We start from the raw sequence: 20,965 nt of genomic DNA, 5'->3' as shown, positions 1-20,965 counted from the left end.
CTCCACCCCCTCCCTGGGCAGCCCATTCCAAGGGCTGATCCCTCTCTCTGCAAACAACTTCTGCCCAATGGCCAACCTAAACCTGCCCTGGGGCAGCTCAAGACTCCTGAGGAGCCCAGGAGCAGCACAGAGGAGGGTGCTTGGGGCTGGGCAGTGGTCCCTGCAGCCTCTGAGCCAGCCTGAGCACCTGGAATCACCTGGAATCACATCTCCCCGGGGGACTGAGGGGAAGGGGCTGCCTGGGGCCACATGAGGCTCAGGGGATGCACATCTGCAGGTTTCTGAGCATTTTATGTCCACACACAGCAAGGACTGAAGGAACAGAGACCAAACCTCCTCCCCACAGCCTCCCAGAGCTGCTGCTGCTCTGTCAAGGTGACACTGGTGGCAGCGGGTGGGGGACACCAGCCAGCAGTGCCTGCTTCTTTCTTCTGCTTAAAGTAAAAATAATAGGCCCTTCTCCCTTGTGGCCCACATGAATATTTCATCAGCAAACTGCCTCATCCTGTATTAGGTTTTTTTCCCCTCTCTGGCTGAGATGGGAAGCTCCAGCTCCCAGACCCTTCCACGGCGTTTCCAGGCAGAGCTGAGGACATTTTGGGTGTGCAGTCAGTCAGACTGACACCAGGATAAGAGGATGGGAATATATCAAGGTCCCAAGCAACTCTGTGTGTTTGGGAAGCCAGTGCCCTGCTTAGTCTTGGGCCAGTATTCTGATATTCCATGGATGGCACTGAGGAAACACCACGTCCTGCTGGTACAGGATAAATGTGTTCCACACCCATCACCACTGAGAAGGGAGCAGGGGCTGCCCCTCCAGCCTGAGCCTCACTGCAAGGGCATCTGAGCTCTGTGCCTCTGCACTGACACCTCTCAGGGTCTGCTTGGGATGGGAAGTGAGAGGGAGAAGAGACATTAAATCCCTGAGATCAGATACTGCAGCCTGAACGTATCCTCTGCTGGCTTCCCTTACACCAGGGGCTGTTTAAAGGAGGGCAGGCTCCCAGCAAGGAACAGGGCTGGGAATTAGAGGTGCTGATGCACTTCCCTTTCTGTCAGAGGCCTGAGATCCAGACCAGCACTGACCACACTCCCCTGGTACCATTATGGAAACCATTCCCTTCCCTGTGCCTTTTTCTCTCACCAGGGTTTCCACACAGGCCCCTCCTGGCTCAGCCTGACTCTCCACAAATGGAAAAGGAAAATCATCTGCTTTATTTTACTGCATTTATGGAAGAGAAAAAATTGGGAATTTTTTTTTTTTTTTACTTCAAGAAAACTGCCAAGAGACTCAAAAAGGCCTCACAGAAACACCTGAGGAAAGATCTGAAATGCAGGAAGAGGGGCAGGAATGCACTCTGAGGTCCAGCCCTCCAAATCCACAAGCCCTCCTGAACATAACAGAGAACCACAGAATGGTTTGGATGGGAAGGAACATTAAAGATCTCCCAGTTCTTCCCCCTGCCACGGGCAGGGACACCTTCCACCAGCCCAGGTTGCTCCAAGCCCTGTCCAACCTGGCCTTGGACACTTCCAGGGATGGGGCAGCCACAGCTTCTCTGGGCAACCTGTGCCAGGGCCTCACCATCCTCACAGCCAATTTCTTCCCAATATCCCATCTAATTCTACCCTCCTTCAGCTTAAAGCCATTCCCTCTTGTCCAATCACTCCATGTCCTTGTCCCAAGTCTCTCTTCAGCTCTCTTGGAGTCCCTTTAGGCACTGGAAGGAGCTCTAAGGTCTCCCCAGAGCCTCCAGGCTGGACATGGGTGTCAGTCCCTTGATGTCCATGCTGTCAGAAGGCTCCATCCAACCACCCACCTTTTTGGGAAAGGCCTTAAAATCAGCTTCTGGTTTGATGGCTGTTCCTGGCAGGACCCTCACTGCCAGACCAGGCTGCACCTGGACAATTCCTGCTCTCCAGCTCAGGTTCTACTTGTGTCCAGTGGGAACAAAGCCAATCCATCCCACCCTACAGGAGGGACAGAGAGGGAAATCTACAGCCCAAGGGAGGAAACCCAGGATCCTAAAGGAGAGCCAGGATCACAGAACTGCCAAGCACAGGAGCTGGGGCTGTTCAGCCTGGAGAAGAGGAGGCTCAGGGGAGACCTTCTCACTCTCTGCAATTCCCTGACAGGAGGGGGGAGCCAGGGGGGGTTGGTCTCTTTTCCCAGGCAACCATCAGCAAGACCAGAGGGCTGGGTCTTCAGCTGTGCCAGGGGAGGTTTAGGTTGGATATTAGGAAGAATTTCTTTGCAGAGAGGGTGCTCAGCCATTGGAATGGGCTGCCCAGGGAGGGGGTGGATTCTCCGTCCCTGGAGGTGTTTAAGATGAGACTGGATGTGGCATCAGTGCCATGGGCTGGGAACCACAATGGGGTTGGATCAAGGGTTGGACTTGATGATCTCAGAGGTCCCTTCCCACCCAGCTGATTCTGTGATTCTCTGAAGGAAGGAGGTTGGCACCTCCATGGTGGGATGTGACCGCAGAGGTCCCCGGGGCTGGGGCCGGTCCCCCTTTGCTCACCTTCTTCTCATCCCCCTCCTGCAGGAGCTGGAGGTGGCTCCTCTTCTCGCTGTCCCTGCGCAGGGAGCTGTTCTGGTGGTGGGGCAGCCCCGTGGGGGGGGACACGCTGCGGCCCTGGGGGTCCACCCAGGTGTAGATGTGGTTGGTGACGTACCCGCCCGGGATGCGCCCCACCGAGTGCACAGACAGGTTCAGCTTCTTGCAGCCCTTCAGCACCTGCAAGACAAGCCAAGGAGAAGGGGGAGTCAATGCCAGCACCACCTGTCTTAGGGGGGGAGACACAGCTTTGCTCTTCCACGAGGCTGGAAGATCTCAAGCTGCTCTACGACCACCAGCTGAGTGATGGAGAGACATAAAAAGCTGGGATTTTGCATTTTTCTGCTCTCTCCTCTCTGAAACAGTGTTAAGGCAAAGCTGCTGACAGAGAAAACGCAGGGGGATTTTTTTTTCCCCCATCAGCCACGGAAAGAGCAGAGTGAGGCAGAGGATGGGAGGTGAGGTGGGCAGTGCCATGCCCAGGAGGAGCCTCAGGATGAGCTGAACCCAAGACTGAGCAGCTTCTGCAGCTCTGGAGAGGAGCTGGAGCAGGACAGGGATCAGTGCTGGAGGAGAGCAGCACAGATCCTTGTCCAAAGTCCCTCTCCAGCTCTCTTGGAGCCCCTTTAGGCACTGGAAGGTGCTCCAAGGTCTCTCCACAACCTTCTCCTCTGCAGGCTGGACATGGATGTCATCCTGTTCATGACCATGCTGGCAGCAGGCTCCAGCCAAACAACAACCTGTTTGGGAAAAGCCTGAGCTCAGCCCTAACTCTGTCCCCACAGCTCAGCCCCAAACTCCTCTCATCCCACAGCTCAGCCCCAAACTCCTCTCATCCCACACCTCAGCCCCAAACTCCTCTCATCCCACACCTCAGCCCCAAACTCCTCTCATCCCACAGCTCAGCCCCAAACTCCTCTCATCCCACAGCTCAGCCCCAAACTCCTCTCATCCCACACCTCAGCCCCAAACTCCTCTCATCCCACACCTCAGCCCCAAACTCTGCCACTGGAAAAGCTCCCGATGCCTTCAGGGAATATTGAAATTCAGCCATTTAGTGACCAGCTGCCTCCCCCAGCACAAGCAGTCAATTAATGAGTACAATAATTACTAAACATACACATATATTTAAACCAACACGCACAGAGATGACCTTGAGGCCCAGAGAAGGTGATTTGCAATCTCTGCTCTCCCAGCTTCCACTGCGAGGAGCTGACAGAAGCTTTACAGTAAACTTAAATAAACATATAGGAGTTGTCCCTGGGGACAGCTGGAAGTGCTGATCCCTTCTGAGGCCTCAGGAACATCAACACTCCAGACCTGCTCTCAGAAGGGAGGTGCTTTGGGTTTTTTTTTTTCCCATATATACATCATTTTGATGAGCTGCTCCCACAAGGTCTCCTGTCCCCGCTGAGCAGAGAAGCTGCTGAGCAAAGCTTGTGACCAGGAAGAACTAAGAGCAGCAGCACCTTGAAAAGGGTAATATTGTCAGGAATACTGGGCTGGCTGGATCCCAGCCCTGACCTGGCAACACTCCTGTCCCTCCCTGCCAAAGCTAAAGAGAATCCAGTTCAGCATCTCCATCACACAGGGCAATTTGGCTGCAAACGTGTCACATGCTCCCAAGGTCACCATGTGCCTGGAGAGCTTAAAACAAGGGCTGGAAACCAACAGCTCCATCCCAACACCCACAGAGCACTTCACCCCCCCGGGCTGCTCCCCTGCCCCAAGCCCTGATCCCCCAAACACCCCCCCTGTGGGCATCTCCTGCAGGCAGAGGTGCTCCCCACACTCCAGCCCTGCTGGCATCAGCCCAGCCCTCACTGGGAGCCACCTCTGAGCCCACTGCCCACCGCCCACCCTCCAAGAGGCACTGCAGCCCAGCCATGCTCCAGGGCACAGCACAGCTTCCTGAGCCACAAAACCAGGCTGAGGATGGGCTGAAGTGCAGGACTGGGGGTGGCAGGGAGCCTTCTCACCTCCCCCAGAGCTGCCAGTGACCCCTGTGAGATGGTGGCATTCTGTTGGACTCGATAACCCTGATGGGTCCCTTCCAGCTCAGCAGACCCTGATTCTATAAGTTTATGATTCTATGGGGTACAGGCCCTCCCCAAACCCTTCTCCATCCATTCAAACTGCAGACAGCTCTGTGAAAACCCCTTTTCAGTCTCCACAACACCACTGCCTTACCCAGGTACCGAGGCAGCAACAGCACTGACAGTCCCCTGAGCGAGGTCTCACCTCTGAGTGGGGCTGCAGCTCCTCATCCAGCACAGGGAAACGATGAGGGCAGGCAGTGACACAGGATTCCAATCCTCCCTCTGCCACAGTCCCTCTGACTGGTGCTTGCATTCCCATCCTTTTCCGCTCTACACGGAAGAACAGCCCTTGGACACTTCCAGGTGTCCTCCCTCTGGTCACCACAGTCTTCCCAAAAACCACAGGGTGCTCAGCACAAACCTCCTCCCCACCCAATAACCACTAAAGTCAGTTCTGTTCAAGCATTGGAGCTTGCAGGGAGATTTCTGTTCTCCAGGCAGCCACCAGCTCTTTAAACTGCAGCTGCCATGGCTGGGAGAGGGGAGGAGAAGGGAAGCAGTGTTTTCCCTTGGATAAATCCACACTGAAGCACAGCAGGCATGGAACACAATCTGGCACAGCCCTGCAGAACCTTTGTGCATCCACACACTGAACCAGACCTTAACAAACTGCTTGGCATGAGGAGCTGCAAAGGGATGAGGCATCAGGTGAGCCAAGTGGGAGAAGCTTCCACCTGCATCCAAACAGAGCCAGAAGCCACCATCAGCTGCCATGGTGAGCTCCAAGACAGCAGAGCCACCACCCACCTCCCTGCCCAGGAAGAAGTGCTGCACTTCCCCTCTGTTCTTTTTTTCCCCTCCTGTCCTTATCTTGACCCACCTTTAGTTAAATTTTCTCACTCCTGTCCAGCTGAGGGGGTGATGGAACGGCTTTGGTGGGCAGCAGGGTCAGCCCACCCCACTCAGGGCTGGTGAGAAGGGGCCAGCTGACCATCTGGGGTTTAGAGGTGCCAATTCCTGACAGATCAGGGACCACACAGCTTGTTCAACACATCCTTCCCTGCCGTTTTGGCCAGCAGGGACCATAACCACAGCACAGGACAGGCCCCATTTTCCAGCTGTTCTCCCTGAACATCAAGCAACCAGCAGGAATTCTTTTCCAGCCCTGTCACACTGGCTTCTCCCACACTGTGCATCCACCCTGGCCTCCTGGGAGATGTTTGCAGAGTGTCTCCACACTCACCTGAGCACGGGATTTTGGCAGGTTTTGGTTTATAACAGATTACCACTCCCTTGGAAGCCTCCAGGCTGCTGGTCCCCATGCCCAGCAGCCCAGCAACTGCTCAAGCATGGAGCACTTTGCCCTTCCTGCTCCCAGAGAGGTGCCACCAGGCTGGCACAAGCCCTCTGGCCTCGACTTTGCTGCCAGCCCTGTTTGTGAGGCCCCCACAGCAAAGAGAGGGGCAGCACCACATGAATGATGCACTTCCCACAAGGGTCAGCCCAGCTCCCTGGGACTACAGGAGAAGCTTTTCAGGACAGAGTTCTTGTCACAGAATCATCGGGGTTGGAAAAGACCTCCAAGACCATCGAGTCCCCCCTGTGCCCAATGCCCACCTTGTCCCCCAGCCCAGGGCACTGAGTGCCACGGCCAGGCCTTCCTTGGACACCTCCAGGGATGGGGACTTCAAACCTCCCTGGGCAGCACTTCCAAGCCTGACCACCCTTTCCATGAGGAAATTCCTCCTGATGTCCAACCTGACCCTCCCCTGGCACAGCTGGAGGCCGTTCCCTCTCCTCCTGTCCCTTGTTCCCTGGGAGCAGAGCCCGACCTCCCCCGGCTCCCCCCTCCTGTCAGGGAGTTGCAGAGCCAGAAGGTCCCCCCTGAGCCTCCTTTTCTCCAGGCTGAGCCCCCCCAGCTCCCTCAGCTGCTCCTGCTGCTCCAGCCCCTTCCCCAGCTCCTTTCCCTTCCCTGGATACACTCCAGCCCCTCAATGTCTTTTTGCCATGAGGGGCCCAGACCTGGACACAGGACTCGAGGTGTGGCCTCAGCAGTGCCAGCACAGGGGACTTTCACAAAGACAGGCTCTGGATGGGACTTCTACAAGGAAAAACTTCTCCCTTCCAAACACACCAGTCTTGTGTGCAGCAGCTGCAGAGATACCACCACAAAGAGACAGCAGAACTCCCCCTGAGTGATTTTGGGAAAGCCTGTTATCTGATGGGCACCCTGAACCCAACCCATTTTACCATGAAATAACAAATTCCACCTCCTTAATCCCCTCTGCAGAATCAGACAGCGCAAGGCTGCATCTCTATCTCCTTCCTCAAGCCATTCCAGGGATTTGCCACACGTTGTTCAGGGCTGCTGTGTTTTGCTCCAGCCTCAGATAAGATTTGGCTTTGCCCCATCCCTGAGGTGTTTGAAGGCCGTGGGGTGGAAGGTTTAACTCTGGCACCACAGCGTGCAAGCACACCTCTGCCAGGAGCCCAGCTGAAAGAAATCAGTTATTTGGATCTGGGAATTAGTGCCAGAACCTTTAGCAGAGAAACAGTCACCAATTGCCTGGAAACATTATTAGAAGCAGCAAGTGCCAGAGAGGGGGGGGGCAGAGTGATTCCATAAGGCTGCTGAGCCCCTGACAACACACTAGTTAATTATCTATTGAGTCCTTTGAGAGTGAAGTAGATGGTTTAAAACAGTCAAAAAAAAAGCAAACCCACATCTCATGTGCCCACAAATATCTTAAAAAAAAACCCAAACAAACCAACACAAACCCCGAAACAAGACAGAGCACATGATGTTCTCTCCTACAACCCAGACTGAAACCCAGCCGTGCCAGTCCTGCCCAGCACATCTCACTCCACTGAAGGCTCTCCTCTCCCATCTTCATCATTTTCCACTTCTCCACGGCCCTGAAAAGGCTGAAGGCTGCTTAAAAGCATCTTCCAGGCCTCCAAAAATTCCCCCAGTAGGAACACAGATGTCAGAAATCGATGGCAATTAATCACCAGGATCCTTCTGGCAGCCTGACTGGATCTGCATTCGGATACAGCCCCCTCACTTACCTTCTCTGCTAATGAAAGGAGCAATCTATCCCACTCCATCCCTTCGTGGGGAAGAGCACAGTTGGATACAAGGAGCATTAACTGTGAGCCATCCTCCCCCTCTCCACAGGCTCAAGCTTCTTTTCTTCCAGCAGCAACAGCCTGGCCGGAGCCGCTTGGCTGCGGGACAATGGGCACGGGACAATGGGCACGGGACAATGGGCACCCCGGAGGTTGTCAATCAGTGGAGCACCACCCAGTCTGGCACCAAGTCCCCCCAAAAAAGTAAGTAAGGCACGGGCTTGGGAAAAGAAAACTGGGAAGGAGAACGAAGTGAGGTACCACAGGAGGGAGGCAGAGGGAGCTTTTACAGCACGTTCCGGCCCCGAGGAGGGAACGGTTGGCAGGAGTTTGTTTAACCATTGTTTCCTGCTCTATCCGGGGTGTCCCTGCTGGACCAGGTAGTTTTAAGCTTGTGGGCTTAGCCAGACTGAGAAAAACCATCTCGGTGGCAGCGGGAATGAAGCAGCTCCCTGTGTGTGCTGGGGAGGGGAAGGGGCTGCAGGGGCAGGACCTCAGGAGCTTTTGAGCCAGGTCAGCTGAATGGTTCCTCTGCCCAGAGCAGAGCACAGCAGGCAGAGGCATTCCCTGCCCTCAAAGGCTGGCTCCGGGGACCATCTGCAGGCAGGATGGATATAAGGCCATTACACTGCACACCTTGGGTAAGGCCAAGTTCACCAGGTACAGCACAAACACACTGGGAGAGACTGTCCCCTGTCCCAGGCTGCAGCCTGGAATTGTAAATAAGATGTTTTGGATCAAGTGTTGCCCAGAGAAGCTGTGGTTGCCCCATGCCAGGAATGTTTAAGGCCAAATTGGACAGGGTTTGGAGCAACCTGGGCTAGTGGAAGGTGCCCCTGCCCATGGTAGGGGGTGGAACAAAATGAGCTTTAAGGTCACTTCCAACCCACACCATTCCAGGGTTCTACGATTCTGAGTGTATCCCATCCCCATCCTGCCTGGCAAAGAGCAGGAAACTCATTCTGGGCAGAGGAACCGGGAGCCTGGGCTGCACTGAGGTGCCCAAACAGCTCCTCCCTGCACGGGAACAAAGAGAACTGGAACAAAGGAAAGGTGACACAGAGGCAGGTGGGGAGAGCAGGAGGCAGAAGGAGGGAAGAGGGAAGCACAGGCACTCCAGATGGAGCGAGAGCAGCGGGTTCCACAGCGCAGGGGGTGGAGGGTGTGACACGGCCTCCCATCAGGAAGACAAATGGGAATTGCAGGAGGCACAGTCCAACCTCTCCCCCTCTCCCAAGGCAAAGGTGACAGCAGTCGGGCTTTCAAGTAGCAGCATTTATGCAAACAAATGCAAATAGATGCATAATTATGGTGATTGCACACATTTAGCCCCAGGGCAGCAGGGAGCCCACATCCCTCTCACCTGGAAAGGTCAAATGAAATCTTAGCCCCAGGCCCTTCTTCCCAACCCCTCCAAGGGCTGACACCCCCCAGCCCTGCTCTGTAGCCTCCCACCCCTCCAAGCTGGTCACTGTCCAGTGCATTCCTCAGGAAGCCCAGGACAATTATAAATAGAGCAGAAAACTCCACATTGGTGCAAGCCAAGGGATGGGGGGCAAGGGGGATAAGGGAATAAGGGTAATCTAGATCAGAGCACTCCCTCCTGCTTCCTCTTGTCTTCTCTTTCCACTCCACACCAAGCAATGCTGAAAGAGGTCACACAAACCACCAGCAAGCCCATATTGTTTAGATAACACAAGTTACTTGGGGGGGAAACTAACTTTTAAAGAATCAACGTGGGGAAGCGAGCAGGACACTGGACTAAGCACCAAGGACATCCAGTCAGAGCCTGCACAGAGCAGAGGCCCCTCCAGCCTCCCCTGCCAGCACATCCCACCCCGAGAGGCTCAGGGGCAGCTCCTGAGCCCCCCAAGAAGCAGCTGGCAGGAGCAGGGCTCCCCCAGCCTGCCCAGCTCCCTGCTCCACCCCGATTTACCAAGCACTCAGCAGTCCTGACAGGGAGAATTCACAGAGCACCCAGCCAAAAGAAACCAAGGCAAGTCGTGTCAGCAGATGCTTTGGCAGTTTAACTGAGGGGATTTAGAGCTGAATAATTCTCTGAGCAGACACTGAGGAAAAAGTGTCAGGAAAATCCATCGTCTTCCCCCGAGGACACAGGGACTGAGTAAAGGATATTTTAATTCACCAGTTCTGCTGCACGCTGATGCTTTTGTTTTTTCTTCCAACAGGCACTGGAAGGAAAGAAGCTTTTCTCCCTCAGGTTATCTTATCAACTTCTCTACTGTTTATTTACAAGGAGCCCACTAAATGACATTAATGCTCCAAGAAGTCAAGGATGCCCTAACAATACTAACCTGATGAACAAGCCAACACTGGTGCCAAGTGCTATCATCCCTGCATTATGAGGAGAGGAGAGATTAAGGACCTCATTCTAATCTTTTGCATCAGTATAATGTCATTTGATTTCATTAGGGCTGACTGTGATTTGCTGGTGTAATGAAGGGAAACAGATGACTAAGTAACTTGCCCACTGAGGGAAATCAGTGGTACAGCAGCAAATATAACCTGCTCCTACCTCTGGTGCCACAGCTAAACCCGCATTCCCGCAGATGCCGTCTGTGTGGGCAAGTTTATCCCGCTCCAAGTCAGATGAGGTGTTAATTTAGGAGCTCAGATGAGCTCACAGTGACAGCAGAGCATCATCTCAGCACCCTGGTCAGCTCCAAGCGAGGTCCGGCGTTAAATCCGCTCCACCACATCCTCACATCTGCCTGGGAAACCGGGAGCAGCCCTTGACAGACCCACTGCCATGAGCTCTTCCCTTTAAGGACCGTTAAAACTCATTTTTAATGCAGGCGGCTTCAAGTTCAAGCCCGATCATTTGCCCCCCTTTTACCTAGAGGGAGATCCTGCTGACTTTCCACTTTCCACCCTCTCCCTCCAAGCTCACCTGGCTACAGCAGGTGAAAAAGAAGCTGTTTGCAGGACAGAAGGGCAGAGCAGAAACCCGTGGCACTGCACAGAACCTGTGTTTTAAGCTCTTTTTTGAGTGCAGTTCTTAGTTGTTGGGGTTTTTTTTTGTTTTGTTTCTAAGCAGATTCAGAGCCCAAGGAACAGACTACTGGTCTAACTATTGGGGTAGATGCTAGTCACATCCTCCTGTGCCATGCTCCAGCTCCCCGAGATCCCCTGGGAAGGGGAGAACTTTCTAGCCTCTTTCTTTAGTGCCTTCTAAAAATACAGGCACGCAGTGATAAGCACACAGGCAGTTAAAGGAACACTGCTGATATCTTTACACAATTGGGGATCAATGCATTCCCTTCCCTCCTCACTCATCCCATCCCTGGCTGAGGGTGACAATCCACAGCTCCAAGCACCTGGAAGGGTCAAACCCCAACCAAATCAAGCTGCATTCATCCCTCCCCGGCCCCAGTGCAGGGGTGATTGCTGCCCACAGCAAATCAGCAGCATCAGCTCACATTAATCAATTAATTTGGCATCACAAGAAACAGTGAAGTGAGATTTGCTCTTTTGTAAGCTGCCTGCAAAGGAAAATTGCTCTTAATATGTTCCCTAGGCTCAGGGCTGCACGTTTCATTTCTCAGAGGTCTTTTAGCAATACCACAAGCACCTGGAGCCCTTTCTACCTCCTGTGAAATATTGCAATCTCTGAAGACTCTCTCCCTGTTTGCCACCACGAAAACCCAAATTAATAGAACATAAAAGGAGTTTTAATCTCCTTTTAATTATTTTTTTAAATGCCCACTTGGCACTATCAGAGCAGGGGATGGAAAGGCTGGTTTGGAAGGAGTGAAAACCTGTGCTTGAACAGAGAGAGGGTGCTGGCAGGTGATGTGATCCCCCTCTGTCCCAGGAAAGGGAGGAGATGTGATGTGATCCCCCCTGTCCCAGGCTGGGGATGTGATTTGATCCCCCTCCACCCCAGGCCAGGGAGGAGATGTGATCCCTCTCGGGTGTCAACCCAAGACAAGGGGCTCAAACCACCCCCAGTTCCTCCAGAATAAACTCGAGGCAAATCCAGTGACTTTGGCAAAGCCACCCCGGATTTACACCAAGAGGACAGAATCACACCCCTCAAGCCTGATGGACACAAATCAGTGCAGTTTGGGGGATTTTCCTCAAGCTTATCTGGGTTTGCCCAACTGTCAGCACGAACAGCAGGGTCAGTGATGGAATCAGTGCAGCTCTTCTGAGGCTGGTGTAGCTCCTGAAGCCAAATCCTAAACCAGGAACGATCCATCCGAGTCGTGCAAACTTTCTCCCATCCCCTTCCTCCCCGAGTGATTCAAAGGGCATAAAAACCTACTGCAGAGCAACAAAAGTAAGGGGTGGGGGAGAAAGGGGTTGTAAATCTAATGCCAACTCCAGATTATTGGAGAAATAACTCCCTGGGTAACATTTTGATGGTCTAAACCCACAAACACCTCAATTTTAACTGCTCTGCACGAAATATGACAGGTTATCAATATAAACTTTCAGCACAACTGCTGAAATACAGCAGTATATGCACTATATATATAAAACACACATAGTTTATAGGCACAGTGTTATGTCCTACATAGCAAGGCTGAGGAAAGCCAAGCGAGCTCTAAAAATACGGCAGACAACACAAACTTCTTCCCTGACACCATAACTCACACGGCAGTGATCTTTTGCTAAAGTGCACTCTTGAATGCTGCAATGATAGAGCTGTAATTGTAATGGAGTCATTTAATTTGGATTTGGATGAAACAGCGAGCACAAAGCAGACAAGGCATAAAAAACTCTCTCCACCGCTTCCATAAAGGTTAAGAAGCTGGTCCTTAAGTGAATTGATTTGGAGTGCTGAGGTAATCTTGCAGTTTAAGTCAGAATTGCACTTTTGATGTAATTTACACCACAACATCTGCAATCACCAGGTCACCAGTCACTTTTGAGCTGGGACAAACGTGCAGGTCAGTGTTTCTTCTCTGCCCAGGGTTGTGGCAGTTTTCACCTGGCGCCATGATTTCATTTTTGGCACATCACACAGTTCTGAATGATGCCTGAAAATACAAGGAGCAGACAGAAATCGCTGCTACACAACAGTCAGTGCCTCTCTCCTCCTAGAGAGGAGGGCTGGAAGTGGCTGGGCTACTCCTGGATGGCCACATAGGCACGAAAAGGCAACTGAGCCACCACGACTTGTAAAACCAACGCAGCGGCTGCCGAGCGCTCACACGAGGCTGCACAAACAAATCAAGGCAATGTATTCACTCACTGCCCTGCCTGAACAGCTGCCTCGCTGCCACACTCGCTGCCCAGCACCTCTGAGCACCCCAGCAGGCACAGAGTTGCTTTCTGGTTCAGTAAGTTTGTCCCATCACGCCCGGAGCAGGACGAGCCCGGGAGCAGCCGAGGAGCCTCGGCGAGCCCTGCCATCGCCTCCCGCCCCAAACGATGAGCTCTGACAGCTCCTCTCACAACAACACACTCGGCACATGATGAATAACAAGGCTGGCCCAGACAGACAGCTCCTTGCTGCAGGACAGGAGGGATGGGAGTGCAGCAGGGCTGTGCCCGCTCCCAGACGGACACGGAGCCGGAGCATCGCTCCGAGGGCGGGATCGGGAGCTGAGCTCTGATCAGACAGACTCTGACTAAGAGAGCTCAGCACAGCCCCCTCTCTAAAAGCAGGCAGGCAGCGTCTGGGAGATCAGCTACACAGCCAGGGGGGTACATAAAGAAAGGCTCTCTCTTCTCACCTTTCCCTCTCTCCATTTAATCCCAAGTACAGCGCACACGGGAATTCCAGGACCAAGCCCAGCCTGTTTATCCAACATTTCTCTCTCCATTGATCCACACGGAGCAGACCAACAGCCAGCAGGGAGGAGGGCAGGTCACGGAGGTTTGCTCTGTTCAGGGAGACCAGACCACAGCCAGAGGCCTTTGCAGAGCTGTTGATGCACCCACTCTGAGCCCCAGCTCCCAGGTTTCAAGGGGAAGCAGAGAATATGGGATCAAGCCACCCTGTACATCACCACCTCTTGTCCCTGCAGCTCTCACAGGCTGTGTGACACCCAAAACATCAGGCTGAGGTGTTTGCATCTTAACCCCAGGGAAATCCTCCAAAAGCTGCCCTTGAGCATCACTGAACTCGATCTGCTCTTCAGTCCCCGCTCCCAAGTGCAGGATGTGAGGGCAAATTAGCACCTGCTTCATTTTAGAACCTCCAAAGGAACTATTAGAGCTGCAATAAATCACTCCATGACTCTGCCCTCGCAAACTGTTTCTACCACCACCACCACATGGGTCATAAAACCCCTTCCCAGGTGTAAAAAGAGCCCAGGACCTCAAGAAGGTGCCAGCACTGGGCAAGTGATGAATCTGTTGTTGAAAGTTCAGCTTGTGAGCAGACAGATTCTGAGCTGCTCTTTCCTATCAGGATCATATTAACAAAATATAGCTCTTGGCAAACCACATCCTACAGGAATTATTTCTGTGCAGGAAGCACTTAGTTTCACTCAAAATTAATAATGTCTGAGAGACATCATGTACATTATATCAGAGAACAAACAGAAAGTGATGTGAATTACCCAGCAGAGTGGGATGAATTGGAGATGAAGTCATGAAAGAGACCATTTCTAACACCTGGTTTCTACCCATCCCAACGGCATAATCAAAATATGGGGGGGGGGTTTTGCACAAAATTGCAGGCTCACTTACTTACACTGGTGTTGTCCTATCATCAGGAACGAGAGAAAAAAAAAATCCTACAAATATTTCCCCCGGTCTCAAGATTAGCAGGGACTCATTTCCAGCCTGGAAGACGTGCCCTTGCCCGAGGCACTGATTTAAAGCTGGGGCAGGGACCATGTAGGTTGGCTGGGAAGACTGTTCAAAGCTGTGGGTGATTAATGTGCTGTCGGAGAACACTCCACACGAAACAGGCTCCCAGCAGAACCACTTGAGCTTATTATGGAAAAATTAAAGCACAAACAGCTGGAAAACAGCTCTCCATACGCTGCCTACAAATTGCTACTCTAAAAAGTCGATTCTCCAGCTCGATAGGTTTGTGCCTCGGGAACGCTCCGAGCTGAGCCCACCCGCCACAAGATCATCTCCGTGAATGGTTCGGGTCACTCAGACACGGATTTGCCACAGGACACCGAGTTTCGGGTGAAAATCTCACAGTTTATGGACCTCCCCACCCCCATAAAAGCTTTTATCGATAGCCGCCCTCCTGTTCTGTACCACAACAGGTCTCCAGGGCATGTGGAGCCGTGCTGGGAGAGCGGGAGCCCTCCCGTTGTGTAACCGCTCTCCTTCTCCCCCCGCCACAGTCAGAGGGGGATCGGGGATCTGCTCCTGCTCTGGGCACGATGCAGTCCCGAGGGGGCTGTTCTGCCTCTCCGTGCCTCAGTTTCCCCATCTCCGGGAGGACAAACACGCTACAGCTGCTGGAGTACACGGCTTAAAGCCCGGCTTACGCAGATCTCCAGCTTCCACGAGGCTGACAGGGAGCCAGGGACAGCATCGCTGCGTTTCAGAGACGTGATAAAAGCGCAGGACGAGCCTGCCGAGCCCAGAGCCGCGCCGGCAGCTCGGTACCGCCCCGGCCATCAGCGGGCACCGCTATTCCCACCGCAAACTTTCCAGCCGGGCTGAGCGCACGGCTGGGCGGGACGAGCCCGATCTCCCCGTCTCCGACACGATGCAAACCCGGAGCGGCTCCGCGAAGGGCTGTGGGTTCCCTCCGGATAAGGGGGAGGGGGGGGCTCCGGTCCCACCGGCGGACCCGGGATGGAGCAGCGGGTGGAGCCGGGGGGATGAGGATGGACGGGGCGCACGGCGACAACACCCGAGGAGGGAGGGAGAGACCCGAGCAGGGAGGGAGGGAGCGACACGGACACCGGGGAGGCAGAGAGGGACCGGGACAAGGCGGGACGGGGGACAACAACCCTCGGAGCCCGATCGGGACCCGCCTTACCTTGACCGCCTCGGCGTGGGTCACCCTGTCCAGGGACTTGCCGTTGACCCCCAGGATTTGGTCTCCGACTCGCAGCCCCTCCCGCTCGGCCAGCGAGCCCGGCTCCACCAGCGACACGTAGATCCCGACGCCGTGCTCGGCGCCTCCGCGGATGCTGAAGCCCAGACCCTCGTGGGCTTTGCTCCGGCGCAGCGTCACCTGCCGCAGCTCGCCGGGGACCACCGGCGGCGGGGCCGGGGGCGGCGGGGGGCGGCCGGGCGGCGGCAGGTAGGGCCCCTCGGCCGTGTACTGGTCGAAGAGGAGCTGGTCGGAGCGCGGCAGGACGAGGCGCAGCAGCGGCAGGAGCTGGCGGCGGCGGGGCCCGTCGAGCAGGGCGCGCAGGGAGCGCACCAGGTCGCAGACGTTGCGGCGGCCGTGGTAGGCGTTGAGGCAGAGGATGAAGCGCTCCCGCTCCGCCTCGCTCAGCAGCGCCGTGAGCGCCTGGTGCAGCCGCCGCACGTTCGCCGAGAGCGGCCGCGGGGCCGGACCGGGAGCCGAGCCCAGCGAGCCCGACGAGGAGGACGAGGAGTGCACGGACACGCCGTCCAGCTCCGCGCTCATCGCGGCGGGGCCGCCGGCGGGGCCGGGAGCGGCGGGGCAGCGCGGGAGCGGAGCGGACCCCCCCGGGCAGGAGCGATGCCGCCCGGCCCCGCCGCTCCTCCACCTGTCCGTGCGCTCGCCGCCGGCTCCCCAGGAAATGACGCGCCCGTTGCCGGGAGACGGGTTATACAGAGCGGCCCCGGCGGCGGGACCGGACCCCCCGCCCCGCCCCAGCGCCCGCCCCCGCGGGACCGGCAATTAGCGCGCCCGGCAATTAGCGCGCCCGCCCGGCACCGCGCGTCAGCGCCCGGCCCTGCCCCGCGCTCGGCCCTGCCCGCTCGGCATCCCCGACCCTGTCCCGCTCAGCCCTGCCCCGCTCGGCATCCCCGACCCTGCCCCGCTCGGCATCCCCGACCCTGCCCCGCTCGGCATCCCCGACCCTGCCCCGCTGAGCATCCCCAGCCCTGCCCCGGGCTCAGCCCTGCCCGCAGCTCGGCTCCGGGTGGGAGCTGCGCGGGGTGTGAAGTCCCGCCGCTCTCCCTCATCCCTCATCCTCCCCGGTGGGGATCGCTCTTCCCGACCCCGTCCATCCCGCCGCAGAGCTTCCTCAGCCCTCTGGGGTCTCGCCATGGCGAGGGCACTTGGAACAGAGGACGCAGGGAAGAGAAACCTCCCCCGAGGAGTCAGCTTACAGCCGGGAGGACAGGAACAGGCTGCCCCGTCACCTGAGCCCGGGGCGGTTTTTCCATTGCCCACAGTGCCGGGTGTTGGGTTGTTGTGACGCTGCAGTGCTGGGCACTGTCACCGGTGGGTTACAGCCCTGCTAACACACCCGTTCAGCCGAGAAGCTCAGCACAGACTTTGTTCTAATCACAACTAAAAGGGGTTTAGGCACATGTGTTACTGACGGGGTGTCAAACAGTGTATGATTGGGAAAACAGTTTTTAAAAAGAGAGATTTAGAAGAGATATTAGGAAGAAATTCTTCCCTGTGAGGGTGGGGAGGCCCTGGCACAGGTTGCCCAGAGAAGCTGTGGCTGCCCCATCCCTGCAAGTGTTCCAGGCCAGGCTGGACAGGGCTTGGAGCAACCTGGGCTAGTGGAAGGTGTCCCTGCCCGTGGCAGGGGCTGGAATGGGATGAACTTTGAGGTCCCTTCCAACCCAAACCATTCTGTGATGTTGGCCTTGGAGTCCAACCCAAACTCACACCCCTCTTCATTTAGCAAACACAGAGAAACCCTCCCTGTGAGGGATCCTGGTGATCCAGTGATCAAGAAGCTGTCAGGCCATGGGCAGCCAATATCCCAAACGGCAGCCTGGATCAGCAGGATCCAGGGAAGCACATTTTTGCCTGGGATGCTGCCTCACATCTCTTCTCTGCTTCCACACCCTTAACCTGTGACTTCAGATTCAAAAGGGAAGCACCAGGATGAGAAGTCAGGGTAGAAATCCAAGGACTGCTTTTCTAGTTGCTGGATGAAATATTTCTTACTACGTGAGGTTTTAGTTTCTTTTACGTCTCTGGAGCACTGAGCAAAGACCATTTTCCATCTCAGTCATTTGAAATCTTTCTGTCTTCACTTGAAGTGCCTTCCATCTGCTACAGTAGAGGAGGATTAAACCTAATTCATCAGATGCATCTTGATAGCAGTAGAATTCATTTTGTTCATGCATATGATGGAAGAGCCTAAACAGCTGCTTTACAAGTAGCTTTATGTATTGAAGCTTTGTTGGAGCTTTCAATGCCTTGTTTAAAACAAAACCAAACAAAGCAGATTGCTAATTGAAATTCGCGTTCTAACTGCGGGTGATAAACAAGCAGATGGAACAGTCAACATTGCTGGAAAGAAAAGGGACAATATAGGACAGGGAAGTGAGTAAAAACAAAAATACGCCTACATCAGCCAAACAAAGTAAGAGAAGGGCAAACAAGGTATTGCAAGTCTTTGAATTGCACTCAAACATGAGGTTAATGCCTGGTACCCGCTCAGACTCCTCTATTTAAAGCACTGCTCTTCCCACCAGCGCAGTCGGAGCATCTCCAGCCTTTTTTTATCCCACATGAAGACTCCAAATGTGTTAACACAAGCAGATGCAGCAGGAGCTGCCCCTGCTCTGCACTGACTCCAGACTGGAGCGGCACATCCAACGCTTCCCAGCTCAGCAGAGCCTGGCAATGCCCAAAGCACAGCCACCAGGGCTGTTTGGCGACCAGAGCTGCCCAGGGGTGGCATTGGGTCCCTGATATTTTGACCATTAATCCAGAAACCATCACAAATCCAGTTTTCCAATTCCAACCCAACGCTGCCTGGCAGGAAAACACACAAAGTCCACGTGAGGAGCTGCAATTGGGAATAATTCTGTTTTCCTGCTGCCACTATGGACTGCTCATCCATGGGATGCCCCATCCAGCTGCTGCTGCCACAGGACAGCTCCAAGGCTTCCCTTTGGAGCAGAGATGGATGGGATGCCTGCTCTAATCTCTGCTCACAGAGGTTTTAGGTTTGGATTGTTCACACATTGGCAAGTTGGATCTTCACCATACACTGTCCAGCCAGGGACTGCCACTGGTTTTTCCTTTGGAGAAGAAAGGGATTGAGATCTCATGGAACATCAGCTGACAAATTTCTGGGGGTTTTATCCTTTCCAGTGCTGTGCACACCAAAGCCATGCAGTTGAGAGAGAGCAGCACATGGCCTTGGGAAACAGGGGAAAGAAGGGGTTCATCCAGCTCTGGGACACACAAGTGTTCCCACACCTGAGCAAAACCTCTCCAGTCTTTCTCAGCCCAGGTGAAGCTGCTGAACTAATGCCTCCCATCAGACTGCAATAGCAGCAAAAAGGGCCAGAGTCTCACTATTGTACATCAAAGTGTTCCTTCAGGATTTCTTAGGAAGAAACTCTTCCCTGTGAGGGGGGGGAGGCCCTGGCACAGGTTGCCCAGAGAAGCTGTGGCTGCCCCATCCCTGGAAGTGTCCAAGGCCAGGTTGGAGCAACCTGGGCTAGTGGGAGGTGTCCCTGCCCATGGCAGGGGGTTGGAATGAGATGATCTTTCAGATCCCTTCCAACCCAAACCATTCTGTGATGGATTCAGCATCCCTGGAGGTGTTCAGGAAACAACTGGACATGCACTCAGTGCTCTGGTCTGGTTGACAAGCTGGTGATCAATCAAAGGCTGGACTCGATCTTTTCCAACCTGTGACTCTGTGATGATTTGGAAAGGGAGCTCTGCCAGCTGGGGAGCTGGCAGCAAGTGCTCAGGGTGGAATGGCAATGCCAGGTACAATGGCATCACCCTGCAAACACCCAGGCAAGAGGCCCTTTGGAGCCAAGAATAGTGAGCATTGAGAGTCCACATTTATTCCTGAGGAAACTCCTGGCTGGGCTGGACCTTTGCTAACTGGAGGGGCCACACAGACACTGGCAATGGAACCTCAGCCCCCTCACACACCCCAGAGAGCTTCAGAGCAGCTGGGCACTGTGCAGGCCCAACACCCAAACAGCACTTCAGCCCCAACCCCTGCCTTGCTGCCTTAGGGGCAGCAAGAGCCCAAAAGGTGTTATTCATTTTGGTCCTTTAAAATCATCCTTGCATGGCACAAAATAATGCCATGCATTTGCTAAGTGCCACCTGAATAAATTGCCTAACCTTTCCACTTTAATCCATTGTAATCACTTTCCAGAGCACCCTTTGAAAAGTGAGCTCCATGTTTCCAGAGGAGCTGTGCTCTTAATTAAAAGGCACTGTAGCAAGAAGCCAAGGAAAGGTAATTGTGGTTGGAAAGGCCTTGCTGCAGTCTGAGGGCTGAGGTGATCTGTGAGGAGAGCCAGGGAGGAAGCAGCAGCTGCCTGTGCTGCTTAAGAGAGTATTAGGAGATGGCTGGCACTCAGGGCTGCCTCTTGGCTAAATCCCTGTTTAGCAGATTGGCTCCCAATCCTCTGTCCCTGGCTGGTTTGTGCAGCCTGGACATGTGCTTTCCTCAGCATGGGCAAGAATCAGCTGAGTGCTGCAGCTGAGTGCTCCCAGAAATAGGCAGTGCAGAGGGAAAAGCATCCTGGAAAAGGGGTTTCTGGCAGAAATCCCTGGGTTCCAGCACCATTCCTCCTGCAGGAAAGCTGAATCCAGCACAATCCAGACCCAAGTCCCCTGTGGTGAACAGAGCTGCACAAAGAGCAGGAACATGCTCCATGTCTTCACCTTCACTTCAGGCAGAAGTTGGATTTAAAGAAAAGCTGTAGGAGCAGTGAGAAACCATCATTTTAAGGGAGATTTTTCTAAGGTCTGAGTTATGAGCATAAATCTAATCCACTCACAAGAGGAAGGCTTCAAATTTCTGGATGTTGCTCTGCTTAATCAGCCCAGGTTCTGTTTGACACGTCCCAGACAGCAGTTGGGGTAGATCCTGAAGAGCACAGTCCAAGCAGGGAATTGTGACACTTCTAAGCTCCTTCTGTATCTGAATATCTACAAATATTTATGCTCCTACTGCTCAGTGCCACGCTGAGACTGGACCTGAGCAAAGCCAGCCTGAAACAGTTCAACTCTGTGCGCATTTGTTGGTTTTCATTCTCAAACATGAGAATTTTAGCTCCAAACCATGAAGACATACTGTTTGCATAGGGTGGACACCACGGGATTGTAGTTTAGCAGTCATTTAGATACTGCCTGGATTAAACACTAAATCAAACCAGAGTAATAGCTTCACCTACATCACCAGCAATATTTTG

At 54.2% G+C, this 20,965-nt stretch overlaps 1 protein-coding gene across 2 annotated transcripts in view; it reads right to left on the bottom strand.

Moving 5' to 3' along the window:
* WHRN (whirlin) overlaps positions 1 to 16,377 on the bottom strand; it is a 48,937-nt gene extending 32,560 nt beyond the window's left edge. For both annotated transcript variants that reach the window (XM_051807937.1, XM_051807939.1), the window contains exons 1-2: positions 15,660 to 16,377; positions 2,526 to 2,741 (exon numbers count right to left, since the gene is read on the bottom strand). In XM_051807937.1, coding sequence (XP_051663897.1) covers positions 2,526 to 2,741; positions 15,660 to 16,259 — 816 coding nt within the window. In that variant the 5' untranslated portion in view covers positions 16,260 to 16,377. The remainder of the gene's footprint in view (positions 1 to 2,525; positions 2,742 to 15,659) is intronic.
* Positions 16,378 to 20,965: the final 4,588 nt, after the last annotated feature.

This window comes from Manacus candei, unplaced genomic scaffold, assembly GCF_025592945.1.
Source record: "Manacus candei isolate 608988 ecotype Guabito, Panama unplaced genomic scaffold, ASM2559294v1 h1tg000071l, whole genome shotgun sequence".
NCBI classification, from domain to species: Eukaryota; Metazoa; Chordata; class Aves; order Passeriformes; family Pipridae; genus Manacus; species Manacus candei.
This window is presented reverse-complemented; position numbering and strand designations above follow the sequence as displayed.